This window comes from Sorghum bicolor, chromosome 10 (assembly GCF_000003195.3).
Source record: "Sorghum bicolor cultivar BTx623 chromosome 10, Sorghum_bicolor_NCBIv3, whole genome shotgun sequence".
NCBI classification, from domain to species: Eukaryota; Viridiplantae; Streptophyta; class Magnoliopsida; order Poales; family Poaceae; genus Sorghum; species Sorghum bicolor.
In genome coordinates this window covers 55,931,191-55,957,213 of record NC_012879.2, presented here as the reverse complement: position 1 = coordinate 55,957,213, position 26,023 = coordinate 55,931,191, and the positions used below count along the sequence as shown (strand labels likewise).

Sequence of the window (26,023 nt, the reverse complement as noted above, 5' to 3'; positions counted from 1 at the left end):
ATCTCGTGGACATGGTTTCTAACTTAAACCCGGTTTCTATGATTTTTGCTCTCTCTTCAATAATTGTCTTGCCACATCAGCAAAATACTTAGATAGCACTACAATTAATGTCTATAAAAAAATATGATGATTTCTGTATTGGAAGTGCCTTAAGGCCTTGTTTAGTTCACCCTAAAACTCAAAAACTTTTCAAGATTCCTTGTCACATCGAATCTTACGGCACATGCATGGAGCATTAAATATAGATAAAAAAACAAAAATTAATTATACAGTTTATTTGTAATTTGCGAGACAAATCTTATGAGCCTAGTTACTCTATGATTAGACAATATTTGTCAAATACAAACGAAAGTGCTACAGTAACATTTTCCAAAACTTTTTGGCAACTAAACAAGGCCTAAGTTGAAACTTTGAGGTATCCATCACGATCTTACGACCAGCCCCATGCATGGTACCAGTTCCAATATGCCATCGAATAATTGATCCTAATGCCTTGTTCAGGTTCTAAATTTTTTTCAAGATTCTTCGTTACATTCAAGATTCTCCGTTACATCAAATCTTTGGATACTTGGAGTATTAAATATAAATAAAAAATAAAAAATTATATAATTTATCTGTAATTTACGAGATAAAATCTTTTTAGCCTAGTTAGTCTATAATTAGACAATAATTATCAAAACAAAAATGTTACAGTAGCTAAACAAAAAAAATCGCAAACTAAACAAGGCCTAACAAATGGGCTCCCACAGACTTGATCACTTGATGTAGATACAGTTAACGGTTAACTCTCAATCAGCATTAGCAATCTGCAAACAATATCGCAAAAGGGACGGACAGTTCCTAGTCTAACAAAATGTTTCAATGAAGCAACCACGCCCGAAGTATTATTCTTTTTAACAGTAAAACACACGCTTTATACTTGTGTTTTGTGGCAATATTTTTTTTTTTTTGCAACCCCCGGATATTTACCTAGTCCAACAAAATATTTCAATAATGATTGTAATGCTACGAGTACATCGAACTTAGGTTTGTGCATGTTCATTGGGAAGAATGATTGTTCAATCACCGATAGCCCAATCTAATGACGGAATTGACACGAGATAATGCTAGATGGGCGAACAATCAAAATATGGTTCAAAGGGTATAAACTATAATAAATCATTCAGTTACATATCATTTATATGTTAATCAGAGTCGCATAAAAATCCACTGATAACTCAAAACAAGAGACCACTGATGCTAGAATGTCACTCAAAGATCATCCTTGACTCCAATGTTCAGAAGTTTAGCCAGTTTTCCACTTTCATAAGCGTCAACAGTATCTGCAATTCAAGTATACGTACAAAAATAATAGGCGTGAGCATTCAAAGGATGTTACAAAGCATCCGTTTTATTTTATCTGATTTGTGTACAGAAAAAGGTACCGTCAGAGCCTCCCAAGTGCTTTCCATGGACAAAAACTTGAGGAACAGTACGCCTGCCAACTATGTCACGTAAGGCATCCTGAATCTCCGAACCATCCTCTGCACGACAAAGGGAAAACATTGTTCCATTGTGGCATCATCACAAACTGTTCTAGAGTATGCCAAGTGCTAAAATCAACATAAAGGATTCACACGTATGATTGTTTGATTTGATACAATTGACCATTCTGCTTTATATTAGGTAAAAAGGGAATAAACATATAGGAAGAACAAGGGTGCATCCTAAAGGCCTTTAGCTCACATTTTCCGGTCCTATTGCTGATGTCTCATGTCCTGTTTTCTCACTGATTTTGGTAAATTATATTGTGGCTTTACTACTTTACTATACGAATCATGTCTTTCATTTATCATGAGACGTCTCTTGTATCATTGTCTAACTTGAATAGTGCACATGAAACTTGGATGAGATGGGTCCAAAGAAACAACAATACAGTAGTACAATCTTTTCAGTTAAACTGTCATCCTCTGCCCATTATGGGCATACTGTCCACTGTCTTCATGGACATATCTGTCGTTGTGGCAACAGTGAATGTGTAGAAGAATTGTGAAATGGAAGAGGCATCAAGAGGTATTTGCATTTCCATATGGTTCAATGTAACTCACGTTATGACGTAAGAGACACTTGAAGACATTTGTGCATCCTTCATCAAGAAGTATTTATGTTTGTTTATGGTTCTATGTAATTCACGTTATGATGTGAAAGACATTTGAAGACATTTGTGCTTACCTACTATACGAGCCTACACGACATCTCTATGCAGAATGCAGAATGTCATTTAAGAATACTCCCGCGGGGTCCAATATATTTCTTTATATTTTATAGTATCATTGACTATGCAAAATCTAACTGTGCAATTGCAAAGACTTGCTGACTGAAAACACTATGAAAGATATTTCACAACTCTATCCTCGTTATTTCAACAAAACTGTGACAACAAATCATGACTGAATTAGGGAGCATAGAGCAAGGCAGCAGGCACTCTAAAACAGTAATTAGTGATAAAAAATGAATGTAAAGCAAACCTCGCTGATCAAGCTCCACGACATATGGCTCTTTCTTCAACTGAAGCTCCTTAAACACGGCCTTTGCTCTTTTGCAGTACCTGTAAAATTTAGTGCTCTCATAAGATAAAAGAGCTTCTTACACCAGACATGTAAAATGCTGATAAGTGTACGTACTTTAGTACAGGAGCTACAACCACAAAGTGTCATCTCCATACATTCATTGTTCAAACGTTATCATTGTGCATTCGCCTGCTCAAGTCACCTGATTATCTGACTATAGCACTTATCAGTGCATTTTCTTAATGGTATGTACTCCCCACGAGTGCGTGTTAAACTTGATAAACATTTGAGTTTAGCTTTTTGAACTGCACCGCAAGAGACCTAGTGAGCTAATCAGGTGGACACAAGAGCCACCACCTCAGGAGAATTGTTGTAATTTCTGCCAAGAACATTTCTCTTACACTTACACAGTGACATCAGAGTAAATAAAATTGCTAAACAGAACAAGCAGTGAATCCTTTTTACATCAAACAAGCACAATGTGCCAAGAAATGCAAAGCAGACAACAATTTGGTCACGGCATAAAGGGCAGTAACTCATGGTTGCCACTTTGCTAGGACAGAACTGTGCTGGGCTTTTCCTAATTTGGTATAGGATCCAAGTTAAACTGGAATTCTACAGTTGGGCATGCCAAAAAAAAGGGCGAAGCAACCCCTCAGCTCCACTAGTAATTAGGGTCAGACTAACAATTTGTGCGCTAAAAAACACAACAACAGACAATTTTGAGCAAGCGAAAGGATGGAATCAGTGACAACTAACAGCTATATGCCAGATTTTCTATAGCTACGCTTAAGATTGGATATCACAGCAATCGTACCCAGAATCCCGGCTTACGCAAGGAAAAATACGAGAAGGGATTAAAGGTGAGAGGGGTCGTACGGGCAGTATGACTTGGAGAAGATGACAACGTCGTGGGCGGAGACGGTGGACTTCACGAAGGATTTGGGCGAGGACGAGGCGGATCCGAACGCCGCGAGGGCGATGAACGCGGCAGCTGCCGCCGCCACCCCGATCCGCCGGCCCAGCAACTCCACCATCGTTGATACCGCCGCCGGTGCGGTCGAGATGCAGTACAGAGAAGGGGATTTTTTACAGAACCGAACGCACTGGTTGGGAGTTGGGACTAGTTTTCTTTCTATATACAAAGCGTACTATGCCTCACTAGCTTGGGCTGCCCACGAAATTACACCATTTGTGTTTGGATCGCGTAAAGTAACTGATTACGTCTTCGTTGGCTTTTCTTAGTTGTTGGCAAAGTTCCACACCAGTCCTTTTTAGGTACTTTCTTTTTTAAAGAATTACGTAATACACGATGGGTCTGTTTGGTTGGATGCCCAACTCTTGGCCTGGTCTGCTAGAGCCAACTTAGGTCTGTTTGGTTGCCAGTAGTTGGGCTTTAGCCTGGCTAGATTTGGCCGTCGTACGCTACTTGGCCAGGCTCCGAGAGAACGAACCCCCGATCCGTTTTTCTGGAGCCAGGCTTGGCTAGGTGCAGGTTCCGCTCTCGTCACTTCCCTTCGCGTCCTCTTCTCCGGTACCCATGCCTTCTCCACCGCCGGCAACAAGCGCCTTCCTGATGCTAGAAGTACGGGCGTCGACCTACCCCGCCGTCGGTCGTCTTGATTGAGCAGCACCGCACCGCAGCGTGCCCGATGCGGCGGTGACGAGGCAACTTAGGTTGCGGCCTGGCCGATGAGGACATGAGGTTGGCGATGTCGCCGTTGGTGGCGCTCAGGAGGAGGAAGATGCCCATGCCAGTGAAGGCGGAGATGATGTTTGGGTCGGTCTCGTAGAGACGCACCTTTGTAGGCGACTTCCTTCGCTCAGATCCGAACGTTGCCTCCTCCGCCGTCCTTGATTTGTGACCACCTCCGCTGCCTTGCCCAGATTCGCGCCCCTCCGTGTTGCCCTACAGCTCTTCATCTAATCTGTGCGCAGCCGGCAGCTCGCTCGAGACTGTAGCTTGAAGAAGAAGAGAGGCAAGTGATTTCATGACGCAAAGGGAGATTTGGTGGTGCGCCGTCGTGCTTCTTGCATTAGCCTGCAAGTAGAGATTTAGGCTGCTTGTATTAGCGTGAAGCAGAGAAAGATTGGAGGTGGTAGGATTTGGTGCTGACCGGCTTGCTTCCATGGGTAGAAGTGACTCGAGCTTGAAGAAGAGCAAGGTTGTACAGCAACACGGGTGTGGGAGAGGTGACAGAAATAAAGCTCACCTTCATAAGGATATGGTAACTGTATCCAATCTATCCTAGCACCAAACAAAATCTAAACAATCCAGGCTTAGATAACATAAGTAAACCAAACAACCGCAGTTGGCTTACTAGAGCCATGCTTAGGTTGTCCAGGCTTAAATTCTAGCCATGCTAAAAATAAGGCAGGAAACCAAACATACCCTATAAACACTCATGACGTATGTGTACTCACTCCTATGAATAAAGGCACGTAAACACTGGCGGAGCTACCCATCGGCCAACCTGGGCGGCGGCCCCCCCTTGCCCAAGAAAAATTTCTAAAGAGTTCAGCTCATTCAAATGATTTGGGTGTTCCAAGATGCAACAATTTCACTATGGTACGTACTAATCCATCTAGAAGTCTAGAACTAGCTAGAATCAAACAAAAGCTTTCATGGTCTTGAACTATTGATTGCAAACAACACAAGTCGCTCACTAGTGCTGCCATACCACATGGTAACCGCAAGCTAACTATTGCTATACTGTAGCAATTGGCCCCCCCTTGGATTGACTGCGAGCTCCGCCACTGCACGTAAACTCTACTTTTATAAGCATCTTCAAAAGATTGAGTCAGCAGATTACAAGTTTTACGAAGTCGTCAGAAACGTCTCGCTGTCGAGAGGAACGCCTGAATCCTAAAATATAAATAATATAAATAAATAAATAAATAAATAAATATAGAAAAAATGAGCATGCATGTTAAGTTGAGAACTTGAACTCAGGTGAGTATATTCCACCATAGGAACTCAACCAACTAATCTATAATCAATTTGTCTTTCTATTTTTATTTTTACATAACATTAATTTGAGAAATAAAAAATCATAGAGAGAAGGATATATAGGTAATTGCTTAATGTTTGATTGTATCATTTCACTGAGTGAAGTTGGTCTGTCCCTCACGCGACTATCCACTAGATATGTGTTCGTTTGTTTGAAAAGTCGTGGCTAAAAGTACCGTTGGCAGATTCGGCAGATAAAAGTAAGTCACTACGGGTGTGTTTGTTGTGTTTTTTCAGCAAGTCTAGCTAGAAAAAATATACCAGGCTACCTCAAGCCTATCCAGATCAATACAACATCCAATTTTTTTGGTTGTCATGCGCTAGCTAAGTTTGCATTGGCAAGATCTTGTTTGGTTGAGTAGTTTGCCTAATACCCTTACCTCTTCTTTGTTATGGTGACCTTACCTCCATCATCTTCTTCTTTGTTCATCATCTTCGATGCCACAGAGGTGACAGTAGCCCTCCTCGCCTACTCTCCTCGTGGGCGGCCATCCTTGCCCTGCGCTCTTCCGCCCTCCTTGTCGGTATCTACTCTTTGCGACGGCAGCGGACACGGGCGCTTGCGCTTCTTTCCTCTCTGGTGGTCAGGGTGTCGAGGGTGAACGCAAGGGGGTGAGGAGATGCGAAACGGAGGCTTGGCCAAGTCTAGCTTGCGGGGAACGCCCACCCGAACGGGTCTGGCTTAGGGGTGGTCGGTGGCCTCCATAGGCCAGGCTTGGAGGCCTAAAGAGGCCTCCAAACAAATCAAGGGTGGCTCTGAGAAGCCTGGTTGGGGGCTAGGAATGGCAACGGGTACGTACCCGATGAGTACTGACCACCCGTACCCGCACCCGCTAGGTCAAAACCTATTCCATCGGGTTACCCACGAAAGCAGACGGGTAAGAAATTCATTCCGTACCCGCACCCGACGGGTAATTCTTACCCGACGGGTATTCCATACCCGAAAATATAGCCGAGTTCAATAGAAATATAACAACTTCAAGTTAAATATCACAACTTCTAGAAAATTAAACATAACAACTTCCAGCAAATTAATAGCAGCACTAGTAGCACACCAGCCGCTCAACACTTCCCAGCCAATCAGTTCATGGGCTATATTGGCTATATGGGCTAAATTGCTTAGGTTGCTTACTTATTTTGCGGGTATTTCTTACCCACGGGTACGCGGGTATGGGTACTACTATTCCACACCCGTACCCGCCATACCCGATGGATAAAGGATTTCGCCCAATAACATATCCACGGGTACAAAATCCATTCTATACCCGCGTTCTTATTGGATAAAACCCGTCGGGTACTCAGGTTTCGGGTACCCATTGCCATTTTGATTGGGGGCTAAGCCACTCGACCAAACATGCCTTATATGCTTTGTGTTGTAGGCTCGCGGCCTCTGTTCCATCCGTCGACTACTAGAGGAGCCACCCTACTCGGTTTGTGAGCTCTGACAACAATCAGTAGGCTTCTACAATAGCTCAATTGCATTGATTTAATCAAGCCAACACATATGGCTAGCTTGAATCATCACAAAAGGTATCATTAATCATTTCACCTCTATCAAATTTACGGTTCATCGTTTATTAACTATTTTTGTTGTGATGGTTTCTGCATCAACTCTATGGTCGGAGCTCGCCGGCTCGACCCTACCATGGCGCAAGAATCGGCCACCAGCCTTGCCGATGATGATGTCTAAGAGTTTGTTCGCTTGGCAGAAAAGTCATGACTAAAAATATTGTTTGTTGAGGAAGAGGGCGGTAGCCCCTGTCCGGTTGTGGCACTCCGCGCATGTGGACGAAGGGTTGAGACTGGTGGTGCAAGCGCATAAATCATCTCCAACTCGAGCAAAATGCTAGCGGTGAGGGTGTGTCGCGATTCGCATTCTGGAGGTGGAACTCGGGTTGCAAGGGATTCGTTGGCGGTTGTGCACGAGGATTGTCCGTGACGATGCTTGGAGATGGAAGGGGAGACGAGGAAATTGGTGCCGGGCACGATGGATCCAAGGGTCGGTGACATCAGACCAAGTTAAATTATCTAGGTGCCCTTTATTTATTGAGAACCACTCCAATACTTGTCTTTTAAAATTTGCACGGATCTTAAAGCAGTCTATATATCAGATTAATTAAACATTTTCTTAATTATTTGTCACATGGGCTCCCTCATGAGTCCGTTTGTATCCAACCCAGCCTGTGCCTAACTAATCTCTTTCCTATCCCTGGTGGTTGTTCGATTCGCTTATGTCCGGCAAGAAGCCACCAGTTCCATCGAAGCCCGCCATAGTCTGTCTCCTACACGTATCGTCGCAGGATCGGGTGGAGTCGATCATAATGTCGCGCTGTAAAACACGATGAACATCGCGTGTATTTGTCATCCACGCCGCTCGCGTTGGATAGGTGTCATCATGTCGTTGTTGGCGTAATGGAGGACGACAAGGTGTGACGTGCGACTCGGCGAGACCCATTGAAGCGGCGTCATCTTGGCATAAGCACCATGGAGGCTGCGAATGTCCGAATTCTTTTTCCGGATCTAGATGATGTTAAAATAGAGTGGGTTTGGGCTGGTTGTGGAAGGGCCAGCCGCCCATGCACACCTAGATGGGTAATAACAATTAAGAAAAAACATTTAGGCCTTGTTTGGATGTAGTCGGATTCGCATCAATCCACATCAATTTTGAAGTAGTGTCGTGTAGACACGTATGAAAAGTAGTCCGTTCATCAATTGCACGGTGCTGCGTCTGTACGCGCTAGCAACAGCACCACACTTTGCTAATAGCTGATAGTAGCAACACGAGCCATGCATCAAGTCTGGACACAGTCTTGCTTCTCATCTCATCTGTTTTCCCACGCGACAGGATTGGGTTCCAAGACAAGGGAGGCATAGATGAGCTCGTTCCAGGCGTCCGGCACGCCGGGGAGGCACCAATGGCTGCAGTCCTGCTTCCTCTTGGACACCTTCATGTCCCCGACCTTGCCGTACACCGACGGGTGGCCGTCCCTCCGGAAGTTGGTCAGCTTCGTCACGTTCAGCAGCCGCACCGGGAACCGCATCCGCCCGATGGCCTCCTGCACGATCCTCATCTTCACAGGGTAGCTGTCGATGATGGCGCCTTTCAACGTCGGCTCCGTCTCGCCGTTGCACGAGCCGCCCGAATCCCAGTCGCCTCCCCTGCACCAAAAATAAACACGTGGAACTCCTGTCACGCCAACTTCATCACACTACACTACTACTGTTGTCTGTTGGTTGCTCGATCTATCGTGACCTGAAATGCGCAGTGGAGTATCCTCGGTAGAAGACGACGCTTCTGGCCGGGTCCATGTTCCTGTCGATCCAGCGAGCCCATGTCTTGATGGCTCTTCTGTAAGCTTCAGTCGAGTCGAACCGAGGGTACAACGTGTCGCCTTCCTTGTAGTAGTTCTGCCTGTGTGCACACCGTTCAAAATTCGAGACTGAAAAATCAGTAAAAACTATGAGCAGAGGAGAGGCTGGTTATCTGAGCTGCAAATTCATCACAAATCTACCAGCGAAAAGCCGTGCGTACCCTCTCGCCGTCTTGCCGTGCGTCCACCAGTGGCCGGTGTTGAAGACGAGCACGTCGGCCTTCTTCCACCGGTTCGCCGTCTTGTCGATGCGGTCGATCTGGAGGATCGGGTTCGAATTCCCCTGCCTGTTGTAGCGCACCCCTTCCCGGACCAGGAAATGCGACCGCACGAACTCCACGGTGCAGCCGTAGTCCTACGTTCGTTCATCACAAACACACACATTTAACGAGATCATCATCGTCGTCGTCGTCGTCGTCGTCGTCCATCTCCATTCCAGGTTAGGCTATAGTTTGCAATTAAGCTGCCACCACACTTGATTTGATTTGATTTGAATTCTCATTACCGCGAACTTGAAGACGAAGTAGCCTCGGCCCTTGCTGATCCTGTATCCGTGCGTCTCGAACATCCTGGCCTTGTCCGGCAGGGCCTCGCGGAGGACGCAGAGCATGGACTCGAACTGGTTCCGGTTCATCGAGTCGCCCACCAGCAGCAGCCGCTTGCCGCGCAGCCTCTCCAGGAAGTCCGTCGCGTTGAACCTACGGACCTAGCGCGCGAATCAGCAACATTTTTGGGGGGGACGCAACGCGAACGTGTCGGTCGGTGGGTGGGGTTGGTACCTGGGGAGCCTGCAGTGGCGCGGCGCCCAGCGCCACCGCGTGTACCTCGAGTCCGGCCGGCCGTTCGCCGCGCACGCGTACGCCTCGTCCACGTACGGGCACGTCCCCGGCGGGTAAAGCGGCCGCGCCTCCTCGTCCTGCACCCACTCGCCGTCGTACACGTCGCACCTTCCGCGGGTTTCAGTTCCACCCGCCTTCTCGTCCGCCGCCGTGGACGCTGGCGGTGGCCGAGAGGGAGAATGCGGTGGTGGTGGTGGATGCGGCGTCTGTTTCGGTGGCGACGGTGGAGAATGCGGCGCCTGTATCGGCGGCGGCGGCGGCGGTGGAGAATGCGGCGCCTGTATCGTCAGTGGCGCGGACGGTGGAGAGGGAGACGGCGGTGGTGGTGGTGGGGGAGGGGAAGGTGACGTCTGTTGTGTCACTGGCGGCGAGGGCGCGGATGGCGGTGACGGTGACGGAGCAAGTGGCGGCGAAACCGTCGGAGCTGTCCGTATCGCTGGGGACGACGGGAGCCAGGTAAGGCGGTTCAGGGAGAGTGTCCGCGGGGAGGCGGTGGAGCGGAGGAGGAGAGGGAGCGTGAGCGGGAGGATGAACGGGACGGAGGCGAAGGCGGCGGCGAGCGGGACGACGAGGCGCCACGGGAACCGCGGCGCGGACGGCATCGGGGAAGCCGGCAACCGGTGCGATGGGAGGGGCGCTGTCCCCGCCCCGCCCCGGCCCGCGGCGAAGTGATGCGAACGGGGTGTGGATCCGCGGCGAGGGAGAAGCGAGAGCCGAGAAGAGTGGCGGGAGCCGCGCCTGGGAGTTTTGACTGACTGTGGCTTTACGGTGACAGTGACATGTTGTGTGGCCCCAGAAATCGTGGCCCGTTACGGAATACAGAGGGCTGCATGCCTGCAATTGGGTCGGTGTTGACGAGCCGAGCTGTGGCCTGTGAAGTCGTTTGGGCCGTCCAGTTTTGACTTGGTATAAAAAACAAGGGCTTTTTTTTAGATCCAATACATATCAATCTCTATATATTTATTTTTTTAGTTTAAAAAGAAATATATATTTTTATTTTTAATCCTCATTAACATTCTATCTCGTTACATAAATCATCTACGTAGACATTCACTAGCACATCCCATTGGCATATATAACTACTAGGTCAATTCCTTGCGCGTTGCTGCGGAATTTTCTTGAAAATAAGTCATTATATACATAGCATTACTATATGATATTCAGTCTATTATATATGTATACATATGAATTTGACTTGCATGAATTATATTGTATTAAATCTAGTAAAAAATTGCTAAGCTAATAGAACAAAAACTAATATTTGGTTACATTATAGAGAAATTAACTGGTGATGAAACAAATAATGTATGCACATGACTTTATATGGTAATAGATTAAAGATTAAAGTATTTCATACGATATAGATGTCATGGTCATTTTTTGTAATTAATATGAGATGATATGGACTTAGTAGGGAATGATGTGGACACCTTACATGAAGAGATAGAATATTTAGTGGGTCACTTAGTGGGGAATGATGTATATACCTTGCATGAAGAGAGAATTCATCTAGTGGGGTTTAGCTTTATAAGAGTTATAGATATGTCAATAATCGGACAATATTTGTTAAATACAAACGAAAGTGGTACTGTTCACCTTTTGCAATTTTTTTTGCAAGTAAACTACCCAAGTCTTGTTTAGTTCCAAAAAAATTTATAAAATTTTTCAGATTCCCCGTCACATCAAATCTTGTGGCACATGCATGAAGCATTAAATATAGGTAAAAAAGATAACTAATTACACAATTTGCATGTAATTTGTGAGACGAATCTTTTGAACCTATTTAGTCTATGTTTGGACAATATTTATCAAATACAAACAAAAGTGCTACTTTTCATATTTTTGTAAAAGGCACATGCATGGAGCATTACATCTAATGGCACAAGATTGAGGTCTTAGGCCTTGTTTAGTTTCAAAAAAATTTCAAGATTTCACATCACATTGAGCATTAAATATAGATGAAAACAACAATTAATTGTACAGTTTGACTGTAAATCGTGAGATGAATCTTTTGAACTTAGTTAGTCATTGATTAGATAATATTTGTCAAATAAAAACGAAAGTGCTACAGTGCCAAAAAAAAACAAAATTTTGGGAATGAACGAGGCCTTATATTTAGGCCTTGTTTAGTTCGCAAAAAATTTTATTTTTGGCTACTGTAACATTTCGTTTTTATTTGACAAACATTATCCAATCATGGAGTAACTAGGCTCAAAAGATTCATCTCACAAATTACAGGTAAACTGTGCAGTTAGTTTTTATTTTCATTTATATTTAATGTTCCATGCATGCGACTAAAGATTCGATATGACGGAGAATCTTGAATTTTTTTGCGAACTAAACAAGGCCTTAGTTCATGAAAATTTTTAAGTTTGTAATAACTGTTTTGTTTGTATTTAGTAATTATTATTTAAATACTCAATAGAAGTTTCATGACATAATTTTCAACACATGCATATTTTGGAAACAATGCATATGAGTTTTATAGAGATAAAACTCTCTCTACTCTCATGAAACTCTTATCATATCTATCTTCATTAATATAGTGCCACAACATATTTAATGTGCATGAAACTCTCATTGAGACTGGCTTTAGACCAATCTTAATAGAGAGAAATGAAACGAAACTTGTATATGAAACATCCACTCTCAATAGAGAGCTACATATTATAGTTTCATAGGCATTTAATTTCAAGACTCATAGAGAGTTGGTAATCGAGTCAAAAGAGTTTCATCTTATTTCTTCTCTCTTTTTAAATACACCGTCATATCATAGAAAAACCTATGAGGCAACTTATTTAATGTAAATAAAACTCACATGAAACTTCCATTGAGACTGACTTTAGGCTCGTCTCATAAATTACAGATAAATTATGTAATTAATTTTTTTATCTTTATTTAATACTTTATATATGAATTTAACGATTCAATATGACGGGGATTCTTAAAAAAAATTTCGACAAAGCATGCTCGTCGCCCGTCACTTCCCGTGCCGACGAGCTCACGGCCTCGTGAAAGTCGCGACGCGTTGACGCTCCTCCGCCGCCTGTCGTCGTCATCTCCCAGCACGAGCACCGCCGCCGTGCACCGGCCAGGCCACTCCCGCGCACCTAGACGAACCCGTACTGTCTCCGCCAAGCAAGCACACCGGCTACACCCACACGACGCCGCGCGAAAAAAAAAAGAAGAAACAAACAAACAGCCAAAGAGCCAGAGCAACATCACACGACCCGTCGGTTCAGACGTCGGTCCGGCAAGGTTCACCAGGCCGCACCGGTACCGCCACCAGCAGGCACAGCCGCGCAGCTGAACGGCTAGAGACGGGGGGCGTCCATCCTGTCACACCGCGGGTACGCCCGGCCCCCAGCTCCACCACCGCGCCCGTGCCGCCACCCTGGCCAACGCAGGGTGGCGCTGGCCGCTGGCGCCGCGTACGACTGGGCGGCACCGGGGAATTGGACTTTGTCCGCTCTCGCATCCGGTACGCCCCTCTCGTCGCCCTGTCGCTCTCCGTTTCTCCCTTTGGTCTCCCAGACAGACTGCGACTTGTTTTTTTTTAGCTGCCGGTTGCCGGTGGGCGTCTGGGCGGTGACCGACCTCTATGAATGGCTACGTGGACTATCCTAATCCTCGTCACCTTTCGGCGCAATCACATTTTCTTTTCCTGTTGGACTAGATGGATGGACCGTCACCGATGGCTTCGAGCCGCCAGACAGCTCAACACAACAAGTGCCAAAGAGGGGCAGCTTTGTGATTTGTGTGTGTGTGTGTGTGTGGTATGAAAGCCTCTTGACCTTTTGTTTGCTTGCTTGGTACTTTTGGTAACAAACATCTGTGTGGCCAAGGCCGGCCAGCTAGCATGCGATCGAGTAAAAACTTTCTCTAATAATTTGATTGTAATTCTTCCTCGGATGAAACAACTAATGGTGTTCATACGAGGGTAAATTAGGAGCTGATGAAGATTCTCTTATTAGCAAGGTGGTGGGGTCGTACGAATGCAATTTAAGTATGATTAGTATTCAAATCCTGCTAATGAATGCATAGGTTTTGCACACCTCTTTGCCATTGCAAGCTGCTACCAATGTTGGTATCATACGTGCCCTGTTTGGGACGACGAGCGTCAAAATCGTGACCGCGGAGTCCAAGCTTCCTCGTAATTTTGTATCTCTTAGCACAACTCTCTGCTGCTCCAATGCTTTAGACTAACTCATAGATATGGTAATGACTTATAAACAAACGACTGTTTTTAGGTCGCTCGCACACTCCTCCCACAAGACTGATGCCTCAACACTCCCTCCCTCCTTGATGACTGGCGATGTCCTCTCCGACGACCTTCTTCCTGCACCTCACCGCACTATGGATGGCGCGGTTTGGGGCGGATCCGACAGTTAGGCTTCCTCCTCTCAGATCTTTGAGTTAGGGTTCTAGCGAGCTCCCTCTCTCATCTTCTTCAACCCCGACATGTTTAGAAGCTAAGTGAAGGTTTGAGGGGGGGGGAGGGAAGACCAGCCAGATAGTGGGAATGGTTGGAGAGCAGTTAGGGGCCCTAGCGGTGGTGGAGGTGGTCGGACCAAGTCGGAGCGGGGGAGCTTTGACAAGGGGGGAGAAGGGGAGGTGGCCATGTGGGCAGCGGCAGGATGAGAACGAGATACCATCGCAGCCACCGACAGGGAGGAAGAAGAGGAAAGGGAGGGGGCAAGAGAGAAAGAGAGAAAGGCGCAATGTTAAAGATAACTGTATATGTAGCCTAAAGCACGCACGACTGTTTTTTAGCTGCGCCCCATATATACCCCCGCTAATCTTTATGACACTCTATCTAAGTTGGCATTAAAACGCATAAGTTGAACCATTCTTGTGCCGAAGTTCAAATATGGCATGAATTTCAAACGGTGTGTGAATTTTTATTTCCTTGAAGGCGACATTACCATCATTTCTTGTTTTGTTTATCATATCAAGAAGGCTGCTGGAACCTTCAAAGTTTGACGAGCATTTTGCTCCTATCATTTTCAACAACCTTTCAGTCTCTCGCTTTACCAAGCTCCCTTTTCCTTTCTTTTTCTCCCTAATTATGCAGATCTAGCTGTACCATGTCGTCCTCTACGCCGTTAGCATCAGGCTAGTATATCCGCCTGCAGACGGCCGTTTTCCCCAGCTCGGAAGCTCGTCAGAACGAGGAGCCACGACAGAATAACGGCGCAGCGAAGAATTCCATCCAAAATATAAATAGCGCAAACTCCCAAACACCTGCTCCACCTCCCCCCCCTCGCCTGTCCTGTCTTCGTCTCCCTCCTCCTCGTCGCCCTCCGCCATAGTGGCGAGCACGACACCCGCCACGCCTTGCCTTCGCCTCCAATCATTCGCCTCCCCAACGCCCAACCCAACCTCTCTCCGCTCCGTCCCGTTTAGCCGGGTGGGTGATTAACGGATTATTAGTTAATCCGGAAGCAGCTTCACCTCGTTCGTTCGCCCCCGCAAAAGGCTAACGCCAGCCCGGGCGCGCGCTAACGGCAGCAGCGACAGCAACCCGCCCGCTGGCTAGCTAGTCCTCCCCACGATTCGACTCCGCCACCGCCCCCCGGCCCAGGTGCGTGGCGACCGAATCCTCCATTTCAGCAATTTTTTTTTAGGGAATGATGTGGGGAGGGAAGGGCCGGGGATTTGTTTAATGGTGCCCGCGTCGGGGGTGGTTAAGTTGGTCCTCTGATCGGGGTTTCTGGTTTCTGGCGATCTGAGGTCTGACCATGGCCGCGCCGGGGCCAGCGATCAAGGTACGCGGGGGTCTCTGCTTTGGCTGGCCGGCTTGGGTGCGTCGGATCTGGGCTGTGGGAATTCTGTGAGTTTTTGGGATTTGTTAGTGGGTTGTGGATGAATGATGGGGTTTAGCATGTTGTAGTGGTGGGGAAATTTTGCTCGGTTGATTTCTGGATGGCGGATTGGGATCTGGTTGTTTGGCATTTGGAATGGGAATGCCCATTTTGTGCCATTTAGATCAGACGTTGGATCACTGCAATGGTTTAAGCCGCTGTTTGGAGACTACTCTTATGTGAGCAGTGATTTTGTTTTTCTTTTTGGGCGTGAGGTGGATCTGGGTGGCCGGATTTTGGTCCGAATTATGCTTGTTCATCTGCCACTTGATGGCTCTGTTTGCTTATCCTGATGTTGATTCGTGCTCCAGAAGTCATTGGATTTGGCTGCCCAGTTGGATTGTTTTGGAAGCAAGGTTCATTTAGTTTGGTATGGTCTTGTTTAGTTCATCTCAAAAACCAAAAAAATTTCAAGATTCCCTGTCACATCGAATCTTTCGTCATATGCATGAAGCATTAAATATAGACGAAAATAAAAACGAATTGCACAGTTTAACTGTAAATCACGAGATGAATCTTTTGATCCTAATTAGTCCATAATTAGATAATATTTGCCACAATCAAACGAAAGTGCTACAGTAGCGAAATCCAAAATCTTTTCGCATCTAAACAAGGCCTATGTGTTGGAGCATTCGAGTCATGGAAGTTCCCACACATCCATTTTGTTTTGGATTGAGTGAGCTGGATACGGATGTTTTGTTGGACCTAGGATGTCATGTCTTCTCAATTGGACTTTGGCCGGGAGTTGCACAAAGAAAAATCATCTCATTTCTCGGGTTAGCTTTCAGCCTTCTGTTAAATGGGCTGATGAAATTCGGCAGCTGGTATATCATCGGAATGGAAGGTGGGAGCTCACTGAGTACTTCCATAACATCCTGAAAACGTGTCAAGCACCTGTCTATTCTGTGGGTATTGGAGTTTGAGTCTGCAAATGATGTGATGTTTTGTCTGGAATTTAGTGAATTAGCTGGTCTTTGCAAATCTTTGTTCAGTACTTTCTGCATCATAGTTGGATGCAAGCAATTTCTGTCACATTGCTGAAGCCAGATGATATTGTGATCAGGATGCTAGCTTGCTTTATATCATGCCAACTCCTTAGTTTGTGGATGTTTCTTGGGTGTTGTTTGAGCTGCAATCATTATACAGGAGTAGACTAGAGGTCTTGGGAATTGCTAGACATTCTAATGACATAAAAGGAAGTCCTCAGCCCTTATGAAGGGCAAACTCACAAGCGGGCATTGTGTTTCTATCCGTGGGCGTTTTGAATAGGAAACTTTTGCATGCAGTGTTGTCCGAAAATTCGCATGTGATTCATCTCATTTTGGATTTTCACTATCCACGTCCAAATATTTTTAAAGGATCTGTATTTGTGTTCTTGTTTAAGAATGCTTTTATACAGGCTTGCTTTGAAGATTCATCTTTTTCCTCCCCTGTTTCAGCACACATTTTCTTCTCTCGTGAAGCAAAAACCACCAAAGACTAGTCCAACAAAATCTAGGGGTCCTATGGCTGTTTCAATGAGGGAAGTGGATCCTGTTTTTCAAGGTGCAGGTCAAAAAGAGTATCCTTCAGTTTCTAGTTTGCTACTGGTCAGAATATCTATACTTATCCCTGCCCGTCGTTTTGTTCCAAGAATGTCATGTGCCATCATTTTTCTCATTGCAGTTGTATTATTATTTTGAATTAGTCCCTGCTGCCATAGTATCCAGTAGAAAATCCGTAAAAAACTTGTAGGCTGACCACAAACTATATTTCATGAATCGTGAGTCCACGGTAAACCTTTGTGATAATAAGTGGGCCATTAGGTTAGCATGGTGCTGCGGTACTAACATTCAATTCTGTTTGTCTATGATTCTTATTAATTCATCTCTGTATTATTATCCTTAACAACGATCAGTGGATTGGAAATATGGCGAATTGAAAAGTTACAGGCTGTTCCTGTTCCCAAGGAATCATATGGGAAATTTTTCACAGGAGACTCCTATATAGTACTGAAGGTACTCAACTTTGCTCATTTAGTAAATGTGTCAATTCCTATATTTAGTTCTATGGAAAAAAAATGTTGTGAGCTGCCTGATGTCAGGAGTGCAATCCATTGCTTACATCTTTTCTCCAAAGATCACTACATCTTTACTTCCCCAGTTCACATTCTTATCAAATCATGCATCCTTCATACTTGAAGGGATTAGTTGTTTCTGATGCTCCTGATCATTTCATTATGCTACAATAAAATGTTTATATTGTGCAGATACTCAGATTACAGTTATATGCTCATATTCATATCGATCAGGAGTGAAATCCTGATTGTTATTAATAGTTATTTTGTTCTTTGAGTTTGAACAGACAACTGCCCTTAAGAATGGTTCTTTTCGGCATGATATCCATTATTGGCTCGGCAAAGATACCAGTCAGGTTTGCATTCACATTTTAAGTTCATTTCATTTGCTTGCAATGTAGCTAATGAATAAGAAGATTTACAAATTGCATTGTTATTAATGAATAGGATGAAGCTGGTACAGCTGCAATCAAGACTGTGGAACTCGATGCTGCTCTTGGTGGAAGAGCTGTCCAATACCGTGAAATACAGGGAAATGAGACAGAGAAATTTCTTTCGTACTTTAAGCCTTGTATTATACCAGAGGAAGGTGGTGTTGCATCTGGCTTCAGGCATGCTGAAGTAAATGAGCGGGAGCATAAAACACGATTATTTGTCTGCAGAGGAAAGCATACTGTTCATGTTAAAGAGGTGAATTTCGTTGTCAATTGGTCCTTGTACAGTCATAGCTTCCTAGTACGGATACCACATTCCAATTTTTCCCCCTTCTCCAACAGGTTCCTTTTGCACGAGCATCACTCAACCATGATGACATATTTATTTTAGATACAAAATCTAAGATATTCCAATTCAATGGATCAAATTCAAGTATTCAGGAGAGGGCTAAAGCACTTGAGGTTGTGCAACATCTTAAAGATACCAACCATGATGGGAAATGTGAAGTAGCGGCGGTTGGTAAGTTAATTTTGGTCAAAAGGGTTTATACAAGCTTAAATGGACAAGGTCCAATATTCTTTCAGAATTATAATTGATTCTTTCAAACAGAGGATGGAAAGTTGATGGCTGACGCTGATGCTGGTGAATTCTGGGGTCTCTTTGGCGGATTTGCTCCTTTACCAAGAAAGACGTTTTCTGAACTCAACGGGAAAGATTTTACTTCCACTTCAAAATTGCTTTGGTAATATATCACAAGGGACAAAACATAGCAAATTTAATTCTTTTTGAATGAAAGCATATATATTTTCTCCTCTGCTGAAATGTTTTTTTTTCTATTTTTTATTGCCAGTGTCAATAAGGGCCAATCAGCTCCTATTGATTGCGAAATTCTAAAAAGAGAGCTATTAGATTCAACAAAATGTTATCTACTAGACTGTGGTTCTGAAATTTATGTCTGGATGGGTAGAGAAACAACTCTTGAAGAAAGGAAACGAGGAGGCTCGGCTGCTGAGGTAACATTGTCTTGCTTCTTCAATCTTGATTTAGTGGCTATGATAATGCTCCACTTTTTGTGAACCAGCCACCACAAAGTTCACAAGTTAGGCAGATATAGGGAAAAAAGAAGGCCTATGATAGGTCAACCACAGATGTAATAGAGCTAAGGTCCATCACCAATGTGACAACCACAGATGTATATTTTCTAAGAAATTTCGCAGCCAATGTTGTTAAGCATGGGAAGCTTAGGCATCAAACTAGAAATTGCCTATAAAAGAGTTTGGGCTCACCCGCATCAGTAAGAAAGAGTTCCTATGGCAAGTATTGACTATGTTATAGTAGTGCCATCTTTGACGCAAGTTAAAGTTTATGGGCAAGAGAAGGCCTTTTGACCAATTCAACTTTACTTGGCGGGTAGTTCAGCAAATCAGCATGATTCACAATATGGGTCTTCATCAAGTTTAAGATATCCCTGGTGTTGCGGACTACTAACCCCAATATTAGTTAAATATCAATATCTGAGAAGACGCCCTGGCATTCCAGTTTTTCTCAATTTTCAATTTGCCATATTTTAGAAAATAGTTGACCTATTTCTTTCTCTAAACATACATAAACACATTCTTATTTCTGCAGGAATTACTACGTGAAGGAAACCGGCCAAAATCTCATATTATTCGGCTCATGGAAGGATTTGAGACTGTTACATTCAAATCAAAGTTTGATAAATGGCCCAAGAAAGCTGATGCAGTTGTGTCGGATGAAAGCAGAGGAAAAGTGGCAGGTTATCGTCTGAGCCACATTTTTTTAATCATTTTATTGCCAAAATTGATTCTTCATAACTAAATTTCCTACTGTAGCTCTTCTTAAGCGACAAGGATTTAATTTTAAGGGTCCAGCAAAAGCTGCTCCTGTAAAGCAAGAGCCTCAACCTCAGATTGATTGCACTGGCAATTTACAGGTCAGTGAACTTCCTTTCTTAGAAAAGATATTGCAACCAGACCACATTCAGTTGTAGCTATTGATTTATCATTTATTGAGCTTGTCACAATACAACTGATACTCTGGAATAATATTGTTAGTTAGAGCAGTAGAGCACAAATCTACTTGGAAGGGTTTAGATTTAATAACAAGATGAAATAATATTGTTTTGAACACCACTGCTAAAATAACCATGTTTTGATTGGCCAAGTAGGATTGTACTGTTATATAATACCCTGATACATTCTTCTTCTTTTTTGGTGTGGGTGGGTGGGTGGGGAGGGGAGGCAGTCTTGCTCTTACCATTCATGCACTCATTCACTTAAGACTTTCCTACCATAACACTAAAGTGTCATTTTGCTGGAGCTTTGCTGCTCACCTTTGAGGAAATGTTTTACTGGAGCTTAGCAGGGGCCCGGTGTATTTCTTTCCTTCTTGCCCTAGGGCTGGCAGTGAACCAGTAGGTATTCTAATTCTCATGTCATGGTCGTGATTGTTGCAAGAGAGAGGCAGATATGTAATCTCAGAAACAAGGGTCAGGGTGTGTGTTGTAAGGGTCTTGCCCCTTTTTCTTATTAGTACAAAGATATGCAGTTCTCCTGCGTGTTCGAGAAAAAAAGAAAATGAAGTGTCATTTAGATGTACATAATCTCAGGTAGTTGATATCTTACAGGTTTGGCGCGTGAATGGCAGTGATAAGACTTTCCTTTCATTCTCTGAGCAATGCAAGTTTTACAGTGGAGACTGCTATATCTTTCAATACACCTACCCTGGAGACAATGGAGATGAATGCCTTATTGGTACCTGGTTTGGGAAGAAGAGTGTCCAGGTAACTGTTTAATGCATTTTCCATTTGCTGTATCGCACATATGATTGATACATTGCCATGAAACTTACGCAATGTCTTGTTATTTACTATTTAGTGCATGTCTGTACTTTATTAACAATGTGCTTTTGTGTTATGTGAGAAAGTGGAAATGCATATGCTGTTCTAAGCTGAATCATTAAAAGAAAGATTAAGCCTTATATATATTGTTATATATATTGATAATATACTTCGCATATTCTCAAAAATCAAAATTAGTGAGTCCGTACCACTTTGTATTATAAAAGATGGTCTTACGAGTATCAAAGCATCCAACTTCTTGGAACTGATTCTGTGTTGCTTATACTACCAACATTTCTAGATTGTATATATATTAACCACTATTTCCGAGGAGCATTCAATTATGGCCTTTTTAACACTTTTGTTTCTTTGTTAAATGCTATCGAGTTGGATTACTTAACCATGTTGTTGCTTTTTCCATATATAAACAGGAGGAAAGAAGTTCAGCCATTTCACTAGCTGACAAGATGATTGAGTCTTTAAAATTCCAAGCTGTTCTGGTTAATATTCTTCTAGTCTTGTCTTAAAAGATTTTTGTAAATCTAGGTTAACTACCCTAACCTCATTTTCTCTGGTCATCACAGGTTCGCGTCTATGAAGGAAAGGAACCCATTGAATTTTTCCCAATATTTCAAAACTTGGTTATATACAAGGTTGTTATTTAAGCCATGTGAATAAGCTTTTGTGAATTCTTTCTCCTTACAGCGGTAATATGACTGTTGCATATGTGTATTTTACGTTTTTCACTAAATACAGGGAGGTACAAGTACTGGGTATAAGAAATTTGTCTCAGAAAGTGGCATTGAAGATGATACCTATTCAGAAAAAGGGGTTGCACTTTTTCGAGTTCAGGGCTCAGGGCCAGAGAATATGCAAGCTATTCAAGTTGACACGGTACTTTATGTTTTATTGTCTTCTCCAAACAAGGCATTATGGTTGTGTTTTATGGCCTTGTTATCTTAGTGGGTTATGTTTCTACCACATTGCAAAAGTTATGACAATTCTATGATTCTTATTACCAGGCAGCATCATCGCTGAACTCTTCTTATTGTTACATACTGCATGATGGAGATACAGTATTTACATGGATCGGTAATCTAAGCTCATCAATGGACCAAGAGCTTGCTGAGAGGCAGCTAGATGTGATCAAGGTTTGAGTTGTTTAGTGATTATTTCATGTTGGCGTGGTTGACCATTCAAATGAACATTCTGCTATGTTGCTGCTGCACTTCAGTGAACTCATTATCCTCATGATAATTTAGGCTTTAGTTGTGTTTCCTTTTTCTGTTATTTCTAGATTGATGGCAACCAGTGGGCAATGACTAGTCAGCCATCTAAGCTAAAGGTTTTTTTCAAAACAGTTATATAGTAGATTGTTAGTTACTGCATTTATGATGACTTTATAATCACTACAACCATTTATATAATTTCTACTAATATGTTGTACAATGTTATCTTCAGACTTATTTGCGCACCATCAACGTCATACAATATTATTTACTTATTCTAATTTCCTAGTAACTATTTTTACATCTGTTTCCTGTCATGTGTACATCATGTTATTACTAAATCCACATAGTCATTGTAGGGCAATGAATCAGTTCATTGCTTGTCTCGTTGTATTATGACAACATATGCTTCCTGATCATATCTTCCCAAATCCCAACTTGCATATTACCTTGTTGATTGCTTCTGTGTAACTCCATATACTTTACCTTAGCATGTTTCTGTCCTGGTTGCGCTGCTCACTGCATATAAACTACTACAACACTGAACCTTTCCATTCTTCTATCCACTATATATGCAGCCAAATTTGCAGTCCAGAATGCTCAAAGAAGGATCTGAATATGATCAGTTTTGGAAGTTACTTGGAGTCAAGTCTGAGTATGGCAGCCAGAAGATTGTGAGGGATCAAGAAAGTGACCCTCATTTATTTGCTTGTACATTTATAAAGGGTAAGACAAATTTGAAAGTTTCCCACTGCATTTATTCATTATCTTAATATCTTAATTGGTCTTTATAATTCATTGTTCACCTTATCTGATTTCCTTTTTTTTTTATTTTTCCCCTGTGGGCATACTTTGGGGTGAGAAGGGGTGCTTAAGGTGCGTATGCTGAAGTTTATAAATTGTTTGTCATGTAAATAGTGTGCTGAATAATTAATGCTGGTGAGCTGGTTTTGTAGGTCAGGGAAATATTCAACTTCACTCAAGATGATTTGATGACAGAGGATATATTTATTTTGGATTGTCACTCATGTGTCTTCGTATGGGTTGGACAACGTGTGGACACAAAAATACGAGCACAAGCTTTGAACATTGGAGAGGTATATGATACATTCATATTTTCTTTGTATAGAGTGCTATAAATGAAAAGGCTTTTTTTTCTTCTTCAAAATTTAAAGTGGATTGTGAAACCATGCTTTGTGGCAGAAATTTCTAGAACTTGACATTCTAATGGAGAATGTATCACGAGAAACACCACTTTATGTCATCACTGAAGGAAGTGAACCTCAATATTTCACCAGGTTCTTCAGTTGGGATTCAGCAAAATCATCAGTAAGCAGTCCCTTCTGGATTATAGTGGCTTTGGAGTTGTGCAAATATCACAATTTGAACTCATGTTTTTGCATTGTGAGTTGTTTCAGATGCATGGTAACTCATTTGAAAGGAGGCTATCTATAGTGAAGGATGGAGTAAAACCAAGAGCAGATGTAAGATTTCTGTATCCAATAATGACAACTACTACCTCCGTCCCATGAAGGATCCAATTATAGGTTTTGTCCTAACTTAAATTTGATTGAGTTTATGGAACAATAGTAACAACATTGAAGACTCCAAATAAGTATATTATGAAAATATATTCCATGACAAATCGAATGATACCTATTTGGTATGGTAAGCATTAATACCATTTTATATAAATTCGGTCAAACTTAAGACAGTTTGACTGAGCACTACTCTAGAATTGCATCCTTTTTGTCACGGAGGGAGTATCTTGTTAGACGGTTGAGACCATATGCGTTGCTGACTGGATCAACATGTCCTAGGTCAACTAAAAATGAAGTGAAATAAAAAAAATAAAATTCGTTACAATATGCAGTACTGTATATGTGTGAGTTATGGTAGCATTGTATTTTGGCACATTCATTTATTGGTGTTTACTACATGACCCTATGAGACCAATGGTGCATTTTCACCCGATACTTTTGGCTAGTTATTTACCTTGTTGAACTCATGATAATGAAAGGCCAAGTATCAATTGTCAGATCTCAAATTTTAGCATTTCTTGATATCTTGTGTTTTGCAACTTCAAGAACATACATGCAAGAACGTACAAAACAACAAATTGGAAGTAGCTGGTAGCACATGCATTCACTGTGCCTAGCTCAGTTTCCTAATGCTGTTTTTCCTAGAATTAGGCTAATCCATGGTTGTAATATTTGTAGAAACCAAAAAGAAGGCCAACAACATCAACACACACCGGAAGGTCTAGTGTACCTGATAAATCCCAACGTTCCCGAAGTATGTCCTTCAGTCCTGATCGTGTAAGAGTCAGAGGAAGGTCGCCTGCTTTCAATGCGTTGGCTGCTAACTTCGAGAACCCAAATGCTCGAAACCTATCAACTCCTCCACCAGTTGTTAGGAAACAAGTTCCGAAGCCTGTATCTCCTGATTCTTCAAAGCCAACTCCAAGGACAGCTTCAATTGCTGCAATTTCTTCTACTTTTGAGCGGCCTAAAGCAACTCTAATACCAAAGTCAATAAAAGGTATGCTAGCATCCTTAAAAAGGATAGTGGTATTTTACATTTCTTAGCATGGTTTCTCTTACCTTCTATCTTATTTTGGTGTCAAGCGAGCCCTGATGCAAGCAAGCCCCAAATTGAAGCGAGCAAACCTAAACTAGAGACAAATGCCAAGGAAATTAACCCTACAAAAGATAGTCAAATTGCAACTTCTACAGTAGAGGAAGATGTAAAAGAGAGTCAGGCAGAGGGTCAAGCAGGGCTTCCTATATACCCATATGACCGCTTGAGGACATCTTCCACCAATCCCCCCACAGACATCGATGTTACCAAGCGAGAGGTAAATCTTTCTGCCCTTATGGCGCCGTTGCCTAACTGACTCAAGCCCTAAAACTACTATACTGGCACATTGCAGACATATCTGTCTTTGTCGGAGTTCAGAGAGAAGTTTGGGATGACAAAGGAGGCATTTGGGAAGCTACCAAAGTGGAAGCAGAACAGGCTCAAGATTGCCCTCCAGCTATTCTGAAAACCTTCTACTGTCAAATAGACTGCGCTTTTCTTTGCTAAGTCAAAGCACAATGACACTGTTTTCAAAGGTAAAACCATTTTTTCAGGCACAGGCATTCACAATCTCTCATAGTCAATTCAGAAGTGGTAAGAGTCATTGTAAGTGTTAGCCTACCAGGGTCAAGGGACCCTCGGTGGGTTTTGGAGGAGCAAGTCCAGTGAGTTTTTAGCTGCTCGTGCTCCTGAGTTGTGTTCGTCACTGACAATTTGCATGTGCGATGACTAGTGTCAGATCACTGCATTGGTGATCCGGTCACTCCAATTCTTTCCTACCCAAGGTCACAGGTTTGTTTGTGCTTGCAAACCCTTTTTTCCCCTGTGAAGCCATATTTGTTCTATTTTTTTAAGTAGAGTCCCGAGATAATAAGGGATATATATATGATGTAATTTAGACAACAGAGCATGCTGTACAAAAGAGTTTGTAAAATGTTATTTCTGGGGGCTGTTGTTTTGTACTTCCTGTGTTTGTTTCCGTAATAACAGACCATGCTTGTAAATTTTTCCAGATACGTATTGTCTGGCATTTTTCCATGCTTGTAAATTTTTCCAGATACTTCCTGTGTTTGTTTCCGTAATAACAGACCTTGCTTATTTAGAGGTTCAAGTTGTACTTGGTTGTTGCGTTGGTTGCTATTCTGGAGAGTTTAATTGGCATGCTGGAATTTCCAGCCTCAAAACCGATATTTCTCCAGCAAATGCCAGCGAACTCTCAGTTAATTGCAC

General features: G+C 43.1%; 3 protein-coding genes across 6 annotated transcripts; 1 reads left to right on the top strand and 2 right to left on the bottom strand.

The window, feature by feature from the left end:
* On the bottom strand, window positions 1,121-3,712 carry LOC8058458 (glutaredoxin-C8). Its single transcript, XM_002437355.2, has 4 exons — window positions 3,429-3,712; window positions 2,508-2,587; window positions 1,425-1,523; window positions 1,121-1,322 (listed from the first exon to the last, which is right to left on the bottom strand). The coding sequence occupies exons 1-4, from the start codon at window positions 3,584-3,586 to the stop codon at window positions 1,252-1,254; spliced, it is 408 nt and encodes a 135-aa protein (XP_002437400.1). The 5' UTR covers window positions 3,587-3,712; the 3' UTR covers window positions 1,121-1,251.
* On the bottom strand, window positions 8,186-10,403 carry LOC8069372 (protein trichome birefringence-like 5). 2 transcript variants are annotated; one of them, XM_002437354.2, is made up of 5 exons: window positions 9,710-10,403; window positions 9,436-9,628; window positions 9,092-9,285; window positions 8,813-8,971; window positions 8,186-8,718 (listed from the first exon to the last, which is right to left on the bottom strand). In XM_002437354.2, exons 1-5 carry the CDS (start codon window positions 10,369-10,371, stop codon window positions 8,382-8,384), a joined length of 1,545 nt encoding a protein of 514 aa, XP_002437399.1. In that variant the 5' UTR covers window positions 10,372-10,403; the 3' UTR covers window positions 8,186-8,381. The 2 variants fall into 2 exon arrangements, with proteins under 2 accessions (XP_002437399.1, XP_021306076.1); XM_021450401.1 differs by having other exon boundaries at window positions 8,566-8,718; window positions 9,072-9,285.
* On the top strand, window positions 15,020-25,895 carry LOC8069371 (villin-3). Of its 3 annotated transcripts, none has more exons than XM_021450352.1 (24): window positions 15,020-15,353; window positions 17,073-17,194; window positions 17,531-17,630; window positions 17,977-18,045; window positions 18,137-18,379; window positions 18,466-18,643; window positions 18,734-18,866; window positions 18,975-19,137; window positions 19,754-19,901; window positions 19,978-20,078; window positions 20,772-20,927; window positions 21,416-21,484; window positions 21,569-21,637; window positions 21,741-21,878; window positions 22,007-22,135; window positions 22,282-22,329; window positions 22,792-22,939; window positions 23,079-23,089; window positions 23,170-23,310; window positions 23,417-23,542; window positions 23,632-23,697; window positions 24,433-24,754; window positions 24,841-25,070; window positions 25,146-25,895. In XM_021450352.1, the coding sequence occupies exons 2-24, from the start codon at window positions 17,139-17,141 to the stop codon at window positions 25,257-25,259; spliced, it is 2,958 nt and encodes a 985-aa protein (XP_021306027.1). In that variant the 5' UTR covers window positions 15,020-15,353; window positions 17,073-17,138; the 3' UTR covers window positions 25,260-25,895. The 3 variants fall into 3 exon arrangements, with proteins under 3 accessions (XP_021306027.1, XP_021306025.1, XP_021306026.1); XM_021450350.1 differs by lacking the exon at window positions 15,020-15,353 and adding an exon at window positions 15,384-15,537; XM_021450351.1 differs by lacking the exons at window positions 15,020-15,353; window positions 22,282-22,329 and adding an exon at window positions 15,385-15,537.